General features: G+C 36.7%; 1 protein-coding gene across 1 annotated transcript in view; it reads right to left on the bottom strand.

Annotated features, from left to right (window-relative positions):
- Nucleotides 1-53: 53 nt before the first annotated feature.
- Nucleotides 54-19,060, bottom strand: part of RICTOR (RPTOR independent companion of MTOR complex 2) — an 84,734-nt gene continuing 65,727 nt past the window's right edge. Inside the window, exons 28-38 of the mRNA XM_040089664.2 lie at nucleotides 18,255-18,347; nucleotides 17,319-17,425; nucleotides 16,429-16,658; nucleotides 14,621-15,650; nucleotides 10,900-11,077; nucleotides 9,586-9,670; nucleotides 8,079-8,312; nucleotides 6,847-6,999; nucleotides 6,102-6,225; nucleotides 5,091-5,229; nucleotides 54-4,920 (exon numbers count right to left, since the gene is read on the bottom strand). Of these exons, the coding sequence (XP_039945598.1) occupies nucleotides 4,846-4,920; nucleotides 5,091-5,229; nucleotides 6,102-6,225; nucleotides 6,847-6,999; nucleotides 8,079-8,312; nucleotides 9,586-9,670; nucleotides 10,900-11,077; nucleotides 14,621-15,650; nucleotides 16,429-16,658; nucleotides 17,319-17,425; nucleotides 18,255-18,347 (2,448 nt within the window). The 3' untranslated portion in view covers nucleotides 54-4,845. The remainder of the gene's footprint in view (nucleotides 4,921-5,090; nucleotides 5,230-6,101; nucleotides 6,226-6,846; nucleotides 7,000-8,078; nucleotides 8,313-9,585; nucleotides 9,671-10,899; nucleotides 11,078-14,620; nucleotides 15,651-16,428; nucleotides 16,659-17,318; nucleotides 17,426-18,254; nucleotides 18,348-19,060) is intronic.

Here is a 19,060-nt window from a genome sequence, read left to right as displayed (position 1 = left end):
TTCCAACCCCTTTCTAAGGCTGAGAGGTACACAGGAGACCAGAACAACTATAAGAAGTTTAAGTACATTTTATTAACAATGCATCCCTTTGATAAGACTACGCTTCAGGAGGCCTTTAATGCTTGTTGACATGAACTGTACAAATTATACAAAAAAAAACCAAAACAAAAACCCCAAAAAACCAAACCAAACAAAAGCAAAACCAAACAAACAAAAAAGAAAAACAAAAAAGAAAAACAAAACAAACAAACAAAAAACAAAAACCAACCAAACAAAAAACAACAAAAAAGAAAAACACACAAAAAATATCAAGGTGGGCAATACCATTTTGGGACAAGCCTCTGTTTAAATTATACACAGCTCAATGCAATATTCTTACGTAAAATATATAAATACTTTCTCTTTCTATGTTACAGGTATACAATATAAATCAGATTTCAATGTCTGTTCAGTGACCTACAAACACTAGAACCTCCAAATATGTAGCAGCGTATAACTAAACAAAAAAAGACAACACAGGACAGGGAGAGAAAGTACTGAGATTTTTCTTGATCCCTTCCCTCAGATCAGAATGATTAATTTAGATAATCTCTAGTAATGCAGTTTTAGGGATGCTGACAGCCCAGTATTGGAACAATTTTCCCATTAGATTTACAAGGTGTAAAGCCTTTTTCCCCTTTAGACACAACATCTTGTGCTGAGATATCCTATTCAGTGGCAAAATGACGTTACATTTTTTGGCATAAGTTAGGTTTTGCAAAAAAATAGTGTATTTTAAAAAGCAACTCAAGCAAAATGTGCAATTTCCGCATGCTGTGGCATTGCTGTCCATCTACACTACAAAAATAATCCAAAGAAAATCCACATTCTTTAATGACTATAAATCTGCTGAAAACTGAACTATCCAGAGAACCAGCATTGGGAGTTAAGCAAAAACCAAGGAGACTGGAGACCTCCAGAAAAATAAAAACATGGTTTCTAGCATGTCCTCAAAAGTCTAACAGTTGTAAGATTTTGTTCTCACATCGCATACCTGTCATTAAGCACACCGTAATAGAAGTGTGACTTGAAAAAAACTCAGTTGCTGGACCTGCCTCCAAGCGGCTCCAGTGCAGCTCAGAGCAGTAGGACTGCAGGGAACGGAGCAGGACCTGAGAGCCTGGTGAGAATTCTCCCGCTGCGATTACTGCACCTGAGCTCACGTGCGATTACAAGCTTTGCCAGCTTCCTGCTGCCCAAACTGCCAAACACCAAGTCCAAGGCACAGACTACAAAGCAGCAACTCTTCCATCCCTCACTAGGCTTTGGTTACAGTCTACTTCTTGAACAGCTATCTTACTCTTCAGGCACCTAGGAGAGGTGCTTTAGTTTTGTTTTCAGTCTCACTGCAAACCACCACTCTCTTTCCAGACCACTACATATGTTTCAAAGGGAAATCAGAAAGACAAGCAGCATTCTCACAGGTGCCTTATAAATGTTTATAAGGGCAGCTTACCTCAGTGCGTGGAGCCATTGTACCCGAAACGAGTGAATTGTTTAGAACTCCATTTGGGGAAAAACCACCACCACCCCGCAAAAAGAGTGCATTCAGGGTACATTTGTCAACACATCAGTCAAGTCAGAGCTGTCAGATGAGGAAAACCAACTGTTTCAAGCACAACATGCCAGGGGCCCCACATATGAGTTGGGAACTTCAAAGCCCGATCATCTCCAGCTCCAAGTGATGTCCACAACTGCTGAGCATTCTGCATTTCTGAATTTTAGAGAGGTGAAAAGTTCTCCTTCCCCAAAAGAAGACACTCAGCCCCCAGCCTCATCCTTCTTCCCTCCATGGAGAGGACTAGGCCCTTGTGGAAGTGCCTGTTGCTCTTTGCTCTTTGGAAAGACTCCCCTTTTCCCATGCCTGTAAGAGCAGACCAAGAGAATTAGGCAGCTGATGATAACTGTGACTGGTTCAACAAGTAGCCTCTCCTTCCTGGAGCAGCTTCCATCTCTGAGCTGTGTGTGAGCAAGATGAGTCCTTAAGGAGTTTTCTTTGCCACAGCAACCAGTCTAAGTGAATGCTACACACATTCTCATTTATTGAGCAGTATCACCAATCACTCAGACTAGAAATATAAAAAGTGGGTGGCCTGTCAGCTTCCCTAGGATAAGTGGAAGAGGTTTTTTATTAGGGCTAATGTAAGCACAATCATTATTTACTACAGCTTTCTTTCAAAGTTTTATCATGATACAAATAAAACCCCAAAATAAGGACTTTGAAAGGGACACTTAAAAAGAAAGAGAAATATAAAATTAGAAATTCACAGTTTATAACTAAGCCAATATAAATTTCCTTCAATAACAGTATCCCCTTCATCTGCCAATTAAAGTGAAACATCAATGTGAGCTTAATGTCAGTGTGTAAATATTTTTCTAGAAATGTATGTTATGTACAATACAGACTTAACATTCTTGATGCATACTCGTTGAAAACTACTGACACTCATACACTTTCAGAAGAAAAATCACGCTTTATAACTGAATTTGCAGCCATAATTTTTTATGTCAAGTTTCTGTTGTCATGGATCCCCACACAAGCATGTTATTCAGAATACATGAGCATTTCATGATGGAGAGTCTTTCAAATGTATGTTTGCTTACCTTTCTATAATCAGAGGCCTTCCTATGCTTTCTACATTAAGTGCTATGGGTAAAACTTAACAAATGAACAGAGGTGGGTTTTTTAAATACAGGTGATAAAACTTGTTTATTTTGCCTTAACTGCAGAAAAATAACATGGAGTTGTTTGATGTAACCCCATTTAGTTATTAAAACAAATCTCTTCTACTCTAGCCTAGCTGAGGTAGTGTTTGAAACTACTGTATAACATACGCTATCCCCATTTGTGGGAAAACTACATTATTTTCCTTTGGAGTTTATACCACTATTTGGTCTACTGTGATTGACATTTTGGTTTTACAGAAACATTTATTTCTTATGACCAGAAGTCCAATAGTTACGGTGTGGTGTGTTTTCTAAACATTTCGAACATGTCTTGCCACATAAATGTATTATTTGTGTCAATGACCACAGAAGAGTTCAATCAGCTTCTTTTTGCTCCTTTCAGTGGGAACTCATGAAAAGACAATCTTAGGAACAAAATTTGACTATGAGCAGCAACTTACAGTCTGCTTTACCAGAACCTGATGGTATGCAGTGCACGTAAGAATTCCGTGAAGTGATAGCTGCAAAGCAGTGCTTATGTGGCATGATGAAATTTCCAGTAAGAACAAATAAATTCAACGTTTCACTAGGAATTGTGTGTTACTGTTCACATGACTACTTATTGAAATCTCCAGTAGCATAGCTAGTAAGAACAGAGATATGAGCATCAGGATAAATTTCACTTAAGTATTAATCTGACAATTATAAAAAATGGTAGGAGTGAATGGATAAAAATACCTTCTACTTAGTACAGTCCAGCTGAATTATTCACCTATATCAAAATCAAAGGGTAATCCCTTCTATTACAGGCATTCTAACAAAGGTGGCCATGCTACTGTATATATACATTTGCATATATTTATACTACCTTTATATAAAGGCTTCTGTATCTTTAGATCCATGATAAAAGTGACAGGGATTCCTACTACTTTTTTTTTTTTTTTTTTTTTTTTTTTTTAGCTTGCACTTACTAGTTTAGAAACAGCACTAGTAACATGATAGAGGCAACTACTTCAATCATTACCAGTCACTGTATCATTTAACTTTTGCAACAAGTCTTAAATACCGGTACAAAATTTTAAGTACGGCTGCTCCAAAATTTGTTACTTAAGGCTTTTCACTACAATTATTAGTACTAGCTGATCTGATGCTTGATCACTAATCCATTGAAAATTCAAATAAACCTTTGTTTTTATAAAAAGCTGTTTCCTTGGAACTTGGAAAACACTCATACTTAAGTCTCCTCGCAAAACCTGCTATGATTAAATGTCTTCAAGTTCAGTTTATACAGTATTTGCTTATCTGATACAAATCATGCTTTTTAAAGGATTGTAGTTGAGTAAGACCCACATTTGTACTATATGAGCATGAGTGTAGAAACTGCAAACACATGCATAGTATTCAGGGAAAACAATCTGATTTCAGCATTTTAAGTTTTAAATTACTTGTTTTGAAAATCAAATTGTAGTGAAAATCCTTAACTGGTTTGGATAAGATACATGTATGTAAATGCAATGAAATCGAAGAGACTGCTAATAAAATGTCATACAACTATAGCAATATTAAAATAACTTAATGAAACCTCAGATTCAGAGGCATTTCTTTCTGTCTGAAGTTACAAATCCCCAAAGTAGTGTTATAAACAGTACAAAAACCAACAGAGAAGGGCTAACATTAATCCCCTGGTGCCCACAACTACAGCATGGCTCCCCATTGCTGGCAGTGGAATGCACCCCCATCTCTCTGATTCCTGGTATCCAGGGTTTAAAAAGCAAGGCATCGTTCTGCTTCTCTGGAACAGAATTGGAAGTCACTTAAAAATGTCTCTGCAAGTTGTCCTATTTCATCGTAATTTATGGTAGAAAATGAAATGAAAACTTGTGGAGGTGTTCAGTGCTTGGCTCTTGCATATACTGGTAATTACTATTATTAAAACTATGGTAATGTCTAATAAATCCCCAAAGGGCTCAAATGACTGTGCCAGTAATTGGTTGAGGAAGAAAATGTTTTCAGTTCAGTCTTCAGGTACCAGTAGCTTCTGGAAGGTTTTGAAGATGGTGTTCTGAACTTTTTATCCAGTCAGTGGGAGGTTGTCTGAGCATTTCAAAGTCCATATGCAGAGCACTGCCTGAGCAGAGGTCAGGACTCAGCTGATGCATCAATTACAGGCTGTTTCGTTGGGGTTGCCAAAATAGCCTCTGCTTCCTCATGCATCTAAAAAGAAAACATGGAGTATTAATGTTGCTAGAGATTTTACTCAGGAGACATCACAAAATGGTTCTCTTTAGGACGTACCTATCTCAAAGCATCTTTTACTCAGGACATGGAACCTGCACCCAGCCAGCCATTTTGGTACATTCAGTGCAAGTGCACCCTCCACTTACCTGCAAGAACTGAACATCTTGAAATAGCTCCTGAATGAACCTTCGGGATGGCAGTCGAAATGTACAATGTGCTAGCAAGTAGGACACCTCAGAGTAAAGGCATATGTCATCAAATGCTTGCGGATACTTCTCCTTAATTCTGAACAAGAAAGTAAACAAAATTTTGTAGGTCTTGAACAGATTTCCATTGTATTAAAAAAACCCCAACTTTTCAGTAAGATTGTCATCATTAATTCTTCAGTAATAGGCATTATAAATCCTAGAACTGACCAAGTAAGAAAATCACAACAGACAGCATAACTTTGTACAAAACTAGAAGAAATCTACACTAATGAGATGACGCAGAATACAATTTGTAAGTTGTACAGAATTATTCTGATTGCCTAGGCTTAAAATAACAGACTTAGAAAGAGAACAGTGTATCAAATAATTGGCACCCATAAAAGCAGCCATAAAAATATGGAAAAATATTAAAATAATCATTTAAACCTGTAGTATTTTTAAAACTAAACCACACATTTCTGCATTTTCTTTTAGCAGTTGTTGGTTTCCAATGTCACTAGCTCAGAAACCTACAGGTTAGTCTCTGGACTTATACCCCTATATTTGAGGGGGTTTTTTTGTTGTGTGTTTTTTTTTTTTTTTTTTTTTAATTATTTTCAGGAGTTGTACTGCTGCTTAAAGTAGAGCTCGGTTTCCCAAGTGGTCACTTTCAGTGTGCTATTGTACTTATCTATTATTCAGCAAAAAAACCAAAATTAGTTTCTTTTTTAAAGATATATGCTACACTAGGTATGTAATCACTACAGTTGAATTACTGATTTAAAAAAGTTTGGTTAAGAGTAAAATACCAAACACAGAGCAAAAATATTAAAATTATTTGTTTAGCTTTTACATTGCATTCAATCATATCTGCCTGCCAACTTTTGAGAAGTGAGAGTATTCACTCTCCCTGCGACCTTAAGCAAATACTCCTATGTTGCTGAAGCATCTGTAATGTATTGAACTTACGTCAGAAGTCCAGTTTCATGGCCCTTAGTTCCTACTGAACTGCTCAAGTTGATAACCAAACGTAAGACCTCTTTCCGTAGAAGAATCCTGCACACTGGTGTGTCATCTGGGATTGACTTTACTCCTGGAAAAGCAAATAAAACAGTGAGGACTTAAACAGAATTGTCTTTGACTGAGGTAATCTTATACCATAGGTCTGTTTATGCATTCCATACACACACAAATACACATACTTACATATGTATTCTGAGCTATCAAAAATATTTCTACCAATTAAAAGAAAAACCTGCAGGATAGTTACAGTGTTACTGTTGCCACTAAAATCATGTTGCAAACTGGATGAGCTTCTATCATAGGGGAGAATTTAAAAACCAGCTACTTTGTAAGAAAACATCATAATTCAAAATAAAATACACAAGTAAATAAGAAAAGTCTCTCTTTACAGTAATTGAGTAATTCTATTACTTTTTTTTACACTAACATCTGTAGAAAAACAAGGCAATCAATTTGCTTGTAATGTCAGCTATTGAATAATCTGCAAAAATGCTATATAGCAGAGGGAGAAGAGTTTAGAACTATATTCTCCCACCTGGAGATGGATGATGTTTTCATTTGGATTTGTCTTTGTCTAATGAAGAGCATTAATTTGTTGCAGTGTACATAAGTGAGATATAATTTTTTCACCATGCCTAAAATATACTTTATTAGCGATAGTCTCTAATAATCATAAGGTTTTCAAACTTACCTAACACAAGCTCTGTACTCTTGGTGCTGCTGGCTGAACCATGAGATACTGCATCACTACAGCCAGAAATTCCAGAAAATTTGGAGGAATGCACATCTAAGTGATTGTGAATGGTCTGCCCACACCAGTCAGTATATGGAATGTCTGAAAAATCTAACATAAACAAGATGTTGTACCTTTGTTATTCACACTTCTCCTCAATTCACATGCTTTCGTTATTTTTCAACAATGGCAAACATGAAAGATACTGATACACTAAGTACTACGCATAAAATCAGCTCAGAACTAGATGATGGATTCTGGACAAATCATACTCAAACTCCTTCAAAACTGATGTTTAAAAGAAAAATCTTAAAAACATGACTGGAATCTTTTCCGGGCACTGATAGAAGCCCAAGAAGCCATCACATATAGTACTGTTACTGATATATCCATGCTCTGTTTCATGTAATACAATAGGGATGCTCTTACATGTGCAGGCTTTTTGTTCACACAACTGTCACAGGCGTTCGCAGGAAGGGCTCTGGCAAGAGCCAGATACTGCTGCACCTGCAACTATAGCTGGGATTTTATGTGCCACCCCTTCTTGCTACTGAACTCAACCTCCAGCTCAGCTCTCTGAGCCATTCCTCACATTTGTGCATCACCCCCTTGGCCAACATTGCTACTAATAAATGTCTAACAGCGCTGTGAAGCAGTGAGGATTCCTACTAAGCATCCACTACTGGATTGTCTTTCCATCATAGGAACTGACAAAACACATGTAACTGCAAGCTCTGCAGAGGTTAGACAAAATAACTCTGAATCTCATCTGTATGTCAAAATATGAAAGAAGATGACTAAATCCCAAAAATGACAGCTCAGCTTCAACAGACTCTACAGGTTTCCTTCATTGTATTTTATGGCACAGACTTGATTTGATGTCAGACTTTTCATTGCTTCAACAGCAAGTGTCAGTTTTCAGAACATGCATTTTAAGTACTAAATAAGATTTTTATTTTGACATGCTCTTAGGAATATCAAAGAAACATGCAGGCACCTACTCCTAAGACTAAACTGTGGAAAGCAGGAAATGACCATAGCAATACAATTGGTTGCACAATGAGCTTATTAGAGAAATAATTTTAAGGTCAATAGTCAGTTAAACAGAAACCCTTCCAGATTATTTAAAGATAAACAAAACCCAGTATGTTCATTCAGTTTTATCACACTTCTCCACAAGAAATACTAACCTGTACGATTACAGGAAGAGCTCACTTTGGTGTTAGGCTGATAACCCAGAATCTGAATGCAGACACAGTAAAGACAGTTCTCATCTGTGTGCTCTTGGAGCCCTGTGTCCTCTGTACCTTCTAAGAACTGACAGGCATCTGAACGGCTGGTATTCATTATTTCTGTGAGACTGATCTGCTGGCGGAGCATCTGAAAAGGGCTTTTGACAACATCACTCCCACCTGATGGAAGACCTGTAGATAAGATTCAGTTATCAAAAAGCCCCACAAAACCAAGCAACCAACACTAACTTTTTCAATTAATTTCCAATTTTAAGGCTGAGGATGGAGTGCATGTGAAGACCTGTAGAGTTTTGCGGGTTTTTTCAAGCAGTTAAACTTCCAAGATTGTTAGTTAGCATTTGAGAAAGAGACAAAGTTTTAGTCCCAACTTATTATACATAACAAAACATTGCAAAAGACAGAATTCAACCTCTAAGTGCACACACTGTAAAAAGGTAACTGGCAAATCCTGGCATGGTATCAACATTACTAACACCCACATAACACCAGTACATTACCAATTTTCATATTGTCAAACAAGATTAATGCAGCAATATACCAGATGTTGAAATTACATATGCACCAATGCAAAAGAAACACAATTTAAAAAACTGTAACTTAGTGGCCGTGACAGGAAGAAACTAGACTCAGCAATGCAGAAACAAGCAGAAGACACTTTAGTGACATGCACTTCCCTGGGTGGGAAAAAACAAATAAATACAATTTTGAACAAGAGTTACTTTACACTGAAACTTAGCAAACTACAGAAACACACTTCCAGCAAAATCAACTTTGTGTATAATATTAATATGAAAGGGAAAAAAAAACACCCAAAAACGTGGGACAACAGCTATTCTAATAAACTACTTAAAAAACAGTGTCAAGCCTTCTTTTTTTCAGTTAAAAAGACACATACTAAGACTCTACAGATTTCTGACTTCTCTGGACTAAACAGGAGGTACATTCCAGAGCAAGTCAAGCAGTAGAGCCCTTGCAATTCTCTCGTCCCATCACCTTCACTGATCAATTGTCATGGACACATCACAGAAAGACAAGTTACTATCTGAAATACACATCTAACACCATAGTAAGTTCCTATGAATGAATATGTAAGCAAAGGGAAGTAGGTCAATATGTGGCATTCATATTTTTCTAAGCTTAATTTTTGTTACTTCCTGTAATACAGCATCATTACTAGACTTAGAGCAGCATTAGCTCACGTTGTCAGAGATATGCAGGCTTTCCTCCATTTTTTAGAGCAGGACCAAACTTTGAAGCAACACATTCACTCAAACTAAATAAAACAGGCAATTAATCGCCTACTATCTCGATTCCAGAAAACAGCCCTCAAAGCTTAACAACTAAAATGATGTTTTCTGTAAAGAAAAATGAACAAATAAATCAACAACCCACCCAATATACCAATAAACAACAGAAAGCTACAGGAGAGGAATAAAACCGGTACCTCCTGCATCCGATGTAAAGACCCTAGATCCATGCTCATCAAATGGAGGTGTAGTTTTCTTCTGGAAATACGGAGTTTCCTTTACCTGAAATACCCAAATGAAAATTAAAATTAACAGAGGTGATAATCAAACACAAGGAAAAAATGATTTTATAAGTAAATTAAATGTTGCCTATCTTTTACTTCAGGAAAAATGTAAGAGGAAGAAACTAAGAATGAGCTCCTGAGAACTAAAGAAAAGCCATCTGTGAATGAACATTTATTAATGAAGGCTCATGAAGAGTTAGCAAATGTTAAAATGGTGGCGACAGGCTCTAAGGAAACCAGTGACCCACAGGGGCCATTCACAATCTATCCATGATCATGCTAAACCACTGGAGATCTTGGGAGTCCCGTACAAAAGCAACCAGGACATCTAAAATGTTGCCTGTAGGATGCAGAGCTGAGGCACGCCTCAACTACAAAAAGATCTGAGAGAGATGAAATGAGGTAACAAATATACCAAAAAGACTGTGAAGAAGAAAGAAAAAGTAGTTATTTCACAAAGGAAAAACAGAAGAAGATACATCATATAACAAAATTTTGCTCCATTTTTAGAAATTTTTTGAGACTCGTAAGAAATTTATTTAGATTTGAAAGGCAAAGACTAAGCAAAATAAAGTCAAGGAAGCCTCCTTCTACCTTTGACATTGACCATAACCTGGCTTTGATAATTAAGTAACAGTATATTAAATCCAATTATGCATCAGTTTCTTATATGGGAATGTGTTTCTACCAAGTATAAAGAGGAAGGGATTTGCTGAGACACTGAAAATAATCTGAAATATATGTATCTTCAAAGTTAAGACAGTATAATTTAATAGTATAATGGTATATATAAAAATAATCTATTATTTAATACAGATCATGATAGCAGGGAGTTAACTGTGTGATTATGCACATAATTTATAGGTGACTGATGAATATGTCAATTATTGGTTGGCTAAAGCAGAATTAGCAAATGTGCACAGATGATGATAATTTTAGTATAAAAGCCAGATGTCAACTGAAAATCTTATGACAGCAAATTTGTCACCACTTCTCCAACAGTCGTTATCATAATTTGCCTTTAACACAAACCAGCCTAGTAATCTTGTGTAAACAGGTTAGAAGAACAGTTAGAAAAGAAACTCTGGTCCAAAATGCATTTCTTTAAAGTACCACATCCATTTTCCCCTGTTTCTCTAGATTTAATCTATTCTGATGAAAAGGCAACAGCTGACTGCCTTTCAGTATGGAAATGCAAATGAACCAAATCCGTCAACACATACATACCTGAAATATTTCATTAATATCCACTGGGAGAGCAAGGCCAATGTAATCATCGGAGCTACCATAGGTAGCGTTAGAAACCATGGAGCGAACAGAGGAGGAACGCTGAAGTGTGTTTTGGTTAATAGGACTTAGTAAATCCTCTTTATCTAACGAAGCATAACTTAAAGCTTTCATGAACCTGTAACATTGAAACAAATAAATCACAACTGCAGTTACTCTCTCATTCTGGCACATTAAAAGTAAAAAGGACTGCTGACACAAAGACCATCCTCAACTTCCCACCGCAGATCTCAGAGCTTGTTAAGACAAATTCCAGCTACAGGCTCATTGCTTTTTCTGCCTCATATTGTCTTGCATGGTTTGGCAGCTCCTAGAGTAAAAATTTCTTCTTTATGATTATTGCTATAGGAATTCCTGCCCATCCTGCAAACCCATGCATTTTCTTCAGCATTCTAGCTTTGAATATTTACAGCCCAGACACTGCTTATAAAGATTTGGGTTTCTAAACTCCTAACTACCTAATTTTGAAATGCACCTATGCACTGAATTCGTATTTCCTGGATATTTACAAACTGTGAGCTGAGCAGGCACATCCCTGCAAAGGCACACCTTGAGCCTAGCAGTGATACACACAAGGAACATTTTTTTCTCCTGTACTTGAAAGGAGTTACTCAGTAGATCACACAAGCACAGAGGAAGTGTTTGCTCAACACGAATACATCAAGAACAAACTTAAACCTGCACAGTGAGTGGAGCTGACTGTGAGGAATAACTGGAAGAACAAAGAAAGAAACAGGAAGGGAAAATGAAAGAGGAGGCTGGAGAACAAGTCATCAGTACTGACCAGAGCCCTGATGATGGAAATTTCACATCTGGCCATCTGTATTTTTACTTCTCATCAAACATAAAAACCTAAAAATGTTTTCTGATAACCTACCTATGTAGATGGCCTACATGCGTTGCATTGAAGCTTCATATTAAAAAGACACACCTCAGGAACAGTGAATTTTTATTGCAAATTTTGACACACTGGAGGGTAAAGTGAACATTTGATTTTTTGACTTTTTGCCTTAGAGTAAATTTTCTATCAATTTTTCATTTTAGATGGGCAGTAAGTTGTCTGCTTATCACTACAGACAGAATTTATATTAAGATAAAATTAAATTATCCAAGTTTGACCATAGAAGGTTCAAGAAATTGTTATACAATGGAAATGCACAAAATACAACTGAGAGGATATCGATAGTTTTCTTGTTGGTAGTTCTGACCAATGCTGGTGACAGTAGCAGTAGACCCACAACAGAAGTTAAGCCATACTTCAAAAAAAGAGGGAAAAGACCTCAAGTTGCATCAGAGGAGGTTTAGACTGGATATTAAAAAAATATCCATGGATTTTAATATCCATTGGATATTAAAAAAAAATCCAAATGAAAGAGCTGTCAAGCATTGGAACAGTCAGTCCAGGGAAGCAGTTGAGTCACCACCCCTGAAGACATTTAAAAGATGTGTAGATGCGGCACTTAAGGACATGGTTTAGTGGAGGACTTGGGCATGTCGTGTTACAAGCTTAAGGGTCTTTTCCAACTTAACTGTGTAATCATAAAACTCAAAAAATTACTAACTGCATTAAGTATTTAATAATAAAACATTCTATAATTACTCTCAGCATAAATTAAAGATAGAAATATTAATCCCAAATGTTTGTCCCTGCTTTTCCTAGGAAAGCTAACAGGTACAACATTAGTAGTGATAAACACCACCAAGTTTTCATGAAAGAATGTCTGCAGGCAATAGCGTGAGAGCCACTATCAGGATCCAAGATATGCATGTTAGTATTTCTGGTTGGTCTTTAAAGACAAAGGTGGGAAATTTAGGCTCACAAAATTTATGCAAAGAAACAGTCTTTTTAGCCTTCTGAATAAAAAGAACAACTAAAAATGTCACAAAAGTAAATCTATGACTGTTAGTTACTACTAACACATGAATCTTTCAATAAACAATAAATAAAAGTCTTCTGAAGACTGACAGAAAAATTGATTTGGGAGTTAAAAAGGACAGAATTTTTCTTTCTAGTTTATTTTTAAAAAACAGCTAAGGACAGTTTTAGCTGGACCAATAACCAATCTCTGGATTTAAAAATAAAGTACAGTACAATCTGAAATATAATCTGTAAATAAAATCTGAAATTAAAAGGATCATAATTTTTTTGAGGGGACACAGCATAACCAGAAAGAAAAACACATGTACTAGTTTCCTTGCAGTCTTTCCAACCAATTATATTAGCAAGTAACACAATCTGAATCTCTCTTGGAGTATGCAAGTCTGCAATTATTTAACCTTCTCAGAGATACAAGCACTGACATTTCAATTCAGTGTTAAGTAGGTCAGCGCAAATCCTTGACTCTGTCCATTGACACAGAGAACATGGACAGCTAAGCACCAGGAATAGTTAATATGATATTGCGTGCAGGATCAAAGTCCACTGCAGCAAGGCTGCTCTGCACATCAAGGGCATGACTGCAAGGAATGGTAAAACATTACTTACAGCCGTTACAGAACCTGAACTACCACTGAAATGACACCCACTCATTCCTCTGCACTAGCAGAGGATGCCAGTGACAGCAAGGAATGGCACTTCCAATTTCCAGGATAGTGTGGGGTAACTACTACTAAATCACCCATATTCTAACCAACATACTCAGTCTAGCTCTAACTTACTTCAACAAAGGCATCTTTCCAGAATGATGTGAAAACACCAACAAATGGATGCTTCTTTTAATCAGGACATATGCACTCAACTATGTATGAAGAGGGCAGCTCAAGGACTGAGCATTTGCTTTTTCTGCAGTAAGGAGATGACCCATGTACCAGTAGCATCTCCCCTTTCTCTCCTTCAAGAGATGATAAGGTAAGAATAGAGATAAAAAGTGTTTTTTCCATTTCAACAGCAATGTGAAGATCCAATGCACTAGAGCTAAAAGGTGATGTGAAGGAAAAATTTCATAGAAGAGCTTTTAAGGGAAGGTTATTAAGCAGTGACTGCTGTAGCTGGGAACAGTGTCAATGTCAAGAGCTAGACATCTTATGTAACTACCTAATTAGTCTTCAGAACATCTAATATTGCTCAAAAATAAAGAGGTGACACTGCCATCTAAAAATAAATGCTATGAGTAAAATCTTTGATCTGCTGTAGCTAAGAAGCCAAACTGACATTCCTATCAATGGTACTAGTATCTCATCACTGGCCTCAGTGCCACAGTGAACACAAATATAGCATATTGGCAGAAGGCCCTGTCCTAAAACCTCCCCAAGTGACATAGAGAAAATTCTCTTCTGAAATATAGCTCTGACTTCATGGGCAATTCAGTGTGTTTGCAACTTTAATAATGTTACAAACTTTAATAATGTTAGCAGTGCAACTGCATTTTTTTATATTATAAAAGTTAAAATAGGAAGCAAATGTGATAATGCTGTTCCTTTGTCACCAACAGCATTATAAAGGGTTGAGCACAGCTATGAAAGCCGGGCTTCTCTGACAGCACTTACAAAGATGAGAATTATCCTTCTGTTCTCCACTTAATACCAGTACCACTTTCAGTGAAGTTATGAATCACCTTGTAACAACTGTCTCTTTTAGGTGCAGATGAAAAAAATATTAGGAAGACACCTAAATTGTCCTTACAGCACTGAAATAAGAAATGAGCACATAATAATTTCTTACCGACTTGGGGTTAGTCGAGAATCCAGGCTGCCAGACTTCATGGTGATAGTGTCGGTAAAGAGCACATCCTTTGCTGGAGATGCCAGGGCTTCTGAGTGAGACAGCGACGGATGCATCCTCTGCTGCTGCAGGCGCTTTAGTGTAGCATAGCCAAACGCATCTCGAGAACTCGTGTAGCTGAAGTTATAGTCAGCAAGGCTTTTTATCGTAGCAAGAGAAGGGGCTTTAAGAGACTGGGCTCTTCTGGGAAGGGTATGAGAAGACCCTGGTGGAACCAGGGACACAGAGTTGGATTTTGAGAGAGGCAGGTGGTTAGACTGTGGTGTTGAACAGTGACTTGGTTTAACTGTTTTTGTGCTTACAACAGTACTCAAACTTCCACAGTCAGTATCGACATTTGTAGTGTCCACACCTACAGTCTCCCTAGAAGGGCTAGAACTCATTGAACTTATGCCACTTGTTGTGGTATCTGTATTAAAACTTAAGCTACGACTCTTGAAATGTGTTTGTGTAGTACCATCTCCTATTAGCCTTTCTTTGCTTGTGTTTTCCCGATGAATTTCATTTCCAAGACTTTTTGGCAGCTTCAAATCATTTTCTCCAATACTCTGAGTACAATCACTATCTTCCACATGCTTACTTCCAACAAAAGAAGTTTCTAATCGTAAAGTCTGGATTTTTGGAACTCTGAAAACAGGAGTCAATTCTTCCCCTGGAGGAAAGTCTATGCTACCACTAGGTTCTGTGACTGTACGATTTCGCCTCAGGCCTGATTTACTATCAGATGATGTCAGCTTTCCTCCTTTTGGATCACTGCTACTTCTGTGTTTTTTATTAGGCAGAGTAAGAGAGTTTAGAATGCGATTTTTCACTAGTCTACTAGAAGAAAAAAAAGGAAAGGGACTACGGTCTTTGTCCTTTGAAGGTCCAGGTCTGTCATAAAATATTTGTTCTGCATCTTCAGTAATATCTAGGAAGAAAGTACTTGTGGAAGTGCTACCAAAACGGTCATCCTCCATGATGAACATACCTGAAATTATACAAGACTTTGTCACACAAAATAGGCATTTCTTCAAAGTCTACAAACTATGTTGCAAAACAGGAAGCCGTTCTATAGAAGCCCAGCTGGGAGTCTATGCAACTTACTGCAACTTTAATTCCTCTTTTTTTTCTGCGGAACTTGGTGCAAATTACCTGTTTCAAGGAGTAACTGAGCTGAAGATCTCATTGCTTCAAAAGAAAAGCCACACTACCTTATATCAGTGCAAACATCTAGCTACTAGGATTATAACCTAAAAACTCCTTTAATGATACCTGAATATGTTATCTGTCTTAATTTAAGTTCCAAGTATCCACAGGAAAAAAAAAATGCATTAGGACTTGAAATATACAATAGTTTAAACACAGCAAGATTTTGTGTGTGTGTGTGTGTGTACGCCTAAAGAACATACTTATTTTCTAGAATATTCCTTTGAAGACAACCAAGGGTATCCTCATACCTAAGCATGGCAGTTTCTGCAGCATGTTACAGCAAACTGCCATGACTAAACAAAAATTAATAACTTACCTCATGTGAAAATTTTTCTTCTACACCCAATGTGAAGCTAAGGCACTAGTTTACTCACTCTGACTTGTATGCATCTCTCTGAATGGACACAACTGTCCTATTAGTTACACTGTTTTATTGCAAGACCACCTTCACAGCATTGGTCTGAAACTCATCCCACCAAAAGGTTGTCAAGAACACCAAAATACTGTTTGTGCTGGGTTGGGCTCTTGGCAGGGTTTTTTTGGTTCTGGTTACTTACTTGACGGAGCAGATTCGCTTTCACTGTTGTGCCTAGAACTGGTAGACTCAGAGTTCAAGCTAAGAGTGCTGGGTATTGAAGAAAGTTCATTGCAGAGCTGCTCCATGTCATCAGGGACCACTGGCCAAGGCTGTCTACGACTGTGTCTCACTGCATCCCAGTTGTGATGCTTCAAAATGTCACATCCTTGTTTAGTTTTGGCTATTAGACCAAGCACGTAGACACAGGTTCTGTATTTAACACATATATAGAAAAAAGAGCAACAATAATAGCACCTAATTTAATGAAACTTACTTCACACTTGAAAGGCAACAGTTTCAAAGCAATTCAGGAGAAACTTCACAAAACTAACAAATAGTATATGGTTAATTTTTATTTGAAAATCAATGTAAGCTTGTGGAGTCCACATAAGCTTAAGAAATTCATGAATATATCTGAGAACATGATACTATTAAAAAAATAAAAATTATCACAAGAGCCTGATTACATAAAGTAGAAAAGTACCTCTTGAAATAAGACCAAACATTAATGAAGTAGCAATATTAGACAAAACACTATCTACTGATGCTTTAAATATTTAAAAAAGATATTTAATAAAAAAGATGGAATAATGAATTCTCACAGAGATATAAGCAGCAAATATTTTGTTTTATACAACAGGAGAAAAGTAGTAGCTACCTTTTTTCATAAATTTCATTTGTTTACTACGTTTTCTTTCAGACTTCCCACGCAATTCTGCAGTTGCACAGAACTGACATTGATCATCAGTGACTTTAATAACTGGTTTCCAATAAAGTACAAATCTGCACTCGTGTCAATCAGGTAAAGCTATTTGAAAACTGATCACAACTACCACCTGAAAATTTTATGCATAAATCAGATACACATACCCTCTAACAGACAGAACCTCACAATGTTGAGCAAGTGCCATTATATCGGGAATTACATTCTCCTCTTGAAGCAAGTTAAGACCCCAATTCGATGATCCGATATTGCCCTGGAATGAAATTTGTCAAGTAAGTTTTGATCTTAATGTGATCTGCAGCATTATCAATGTAAAGCTTTGACAGTTTTGTTTGTTGGTAGTAGAGTTTGAAGCCACCTCTGCTCAAAGCACCCTTTCTAGCATTTCCTAGCTGTGGTAATACAAAAAAGCCCTCAACACACTGTGTATAATAACTAAAGCTGCTCAAAGTTAGATCTACTATGTATTCCTCACTTTAAAAGTTCTACTATAGCCTGCAGCATGATCTTCGTTTATTCATTTTACATTCCTCTTACACAGGCATCTTGTTACATACCTACAGTATCCTCCAGTAATAGTCACTTTGGACAAATGTTCCAAAATTAACTTCAGGGAAGACAAGAAGCACATTTAGGAGTGTAGCTTGGATACACACCAACACTAGGTTTTTGCCTCTCCCAAGTACCAGGGTGTCATGACCCCATGGATCAGCACTGGTAGCCAACATCCTTGCACACACATTAGGGACTAGCACAGTAAATACATTAAACTCAGACCAGGGCAACTTTTAACTTGTAGCTACCAGTCCCATACTAATATTCATCTGGCAAGGTGTTATACTTATTTGTTAAAGAGAAAAAAAAAGACAAAGTGATTATTAAAAACTTCAGAACGAAACAGGTGCAGTGAACCATTTTCAACTGAAAGTATAGTTATGGAACAAAATGCCAACTTCAAAAAGCACAATTTTTTGAAAAAAAAACCTGATTTCTTATTTTTATAGAATTTTTCTTATTTATTTAAGAATCAACAGTTATAACAGAACTAGACAACTGCAAAACTCCATAAATATGTTACTCACCAAGGCCCAAAGGGCTGCTTTCAGCTGCTTAATTCCTTCCCACTTATCCAGCATTGGGGAACGAACAGTGTAACTTAGATCTGTAACAATACTCTGAAGGAGAAAATTGGAAAAAGAAAAAACTAAGTTGAAAATTAATAGAAGACTTCAGTCATACAGGTTCTCTAGCATTTATAGTAGAAGTTAAAGCAATAACTTAAATCATGCACTCTAGAAGACAGTCATAATTCTGGAATAATAACCAAAAATTAACAGCAGTGATAATGCAAAAGAAAATCACGGATTGCATGAAGTTAATTTAGCTATTATAAAGATGATAGATTAGTCAAACTAACACACTGCAATATATACATTTTTTCTCGAACTTTTCAAAGAGAATCGTCAACTCATTAAATCATTTTACCAACACACATAAAAAGTGAATTCAAGCAATTATGTTTTAGGATTTGTTTTCCTTAGATTTATCTTAGAAATATCAGAAAGATTTTATTCCCTCTTCTCTCCATTTTTGTATGCTTAGAAGGATAGGCATAGTTTTACCACATGTATCACTGTCAATGTAGAATTCAAAGAGACTAACTTTTTTCTATTTATGAGTTGCCTTTCCATGCTTAGATTTTGCTAGTCTTTCTAAGAAAAATGTTGAAAGATATTCTGTTGATATTTCAGTGTCAGGAAGGAATTTTACATTAGATTAGATGGTAGACTGTCTTCACAATTTATGACTCATAATCAACAACTTCTGCAATGCCTATTTAAATGCCTCTTTAAAAACCTTTTTTCAAAAGGTTTACAGTGATCTTGAA

The sequence above is a fragment of the Hirundo rustica genome, chromosome Z, assembly GCF_015227805.2.
Source record: "Hirundo rustica isolate bHirRus1 chromosome Z, bHirRus1.pri.v3, whole genome shotgun sequence".
NCBI lineage: Eukaryota > Metazoa > Chordata > Aves > Passeriformes > Hirundinidae > Hirundo > Hirundo rustica.
The sequence above is the reverse complement of the archived record's forward strand: the minus strand, read 5'-3'. Positions and strand labels throughout refer to the sequence as shown.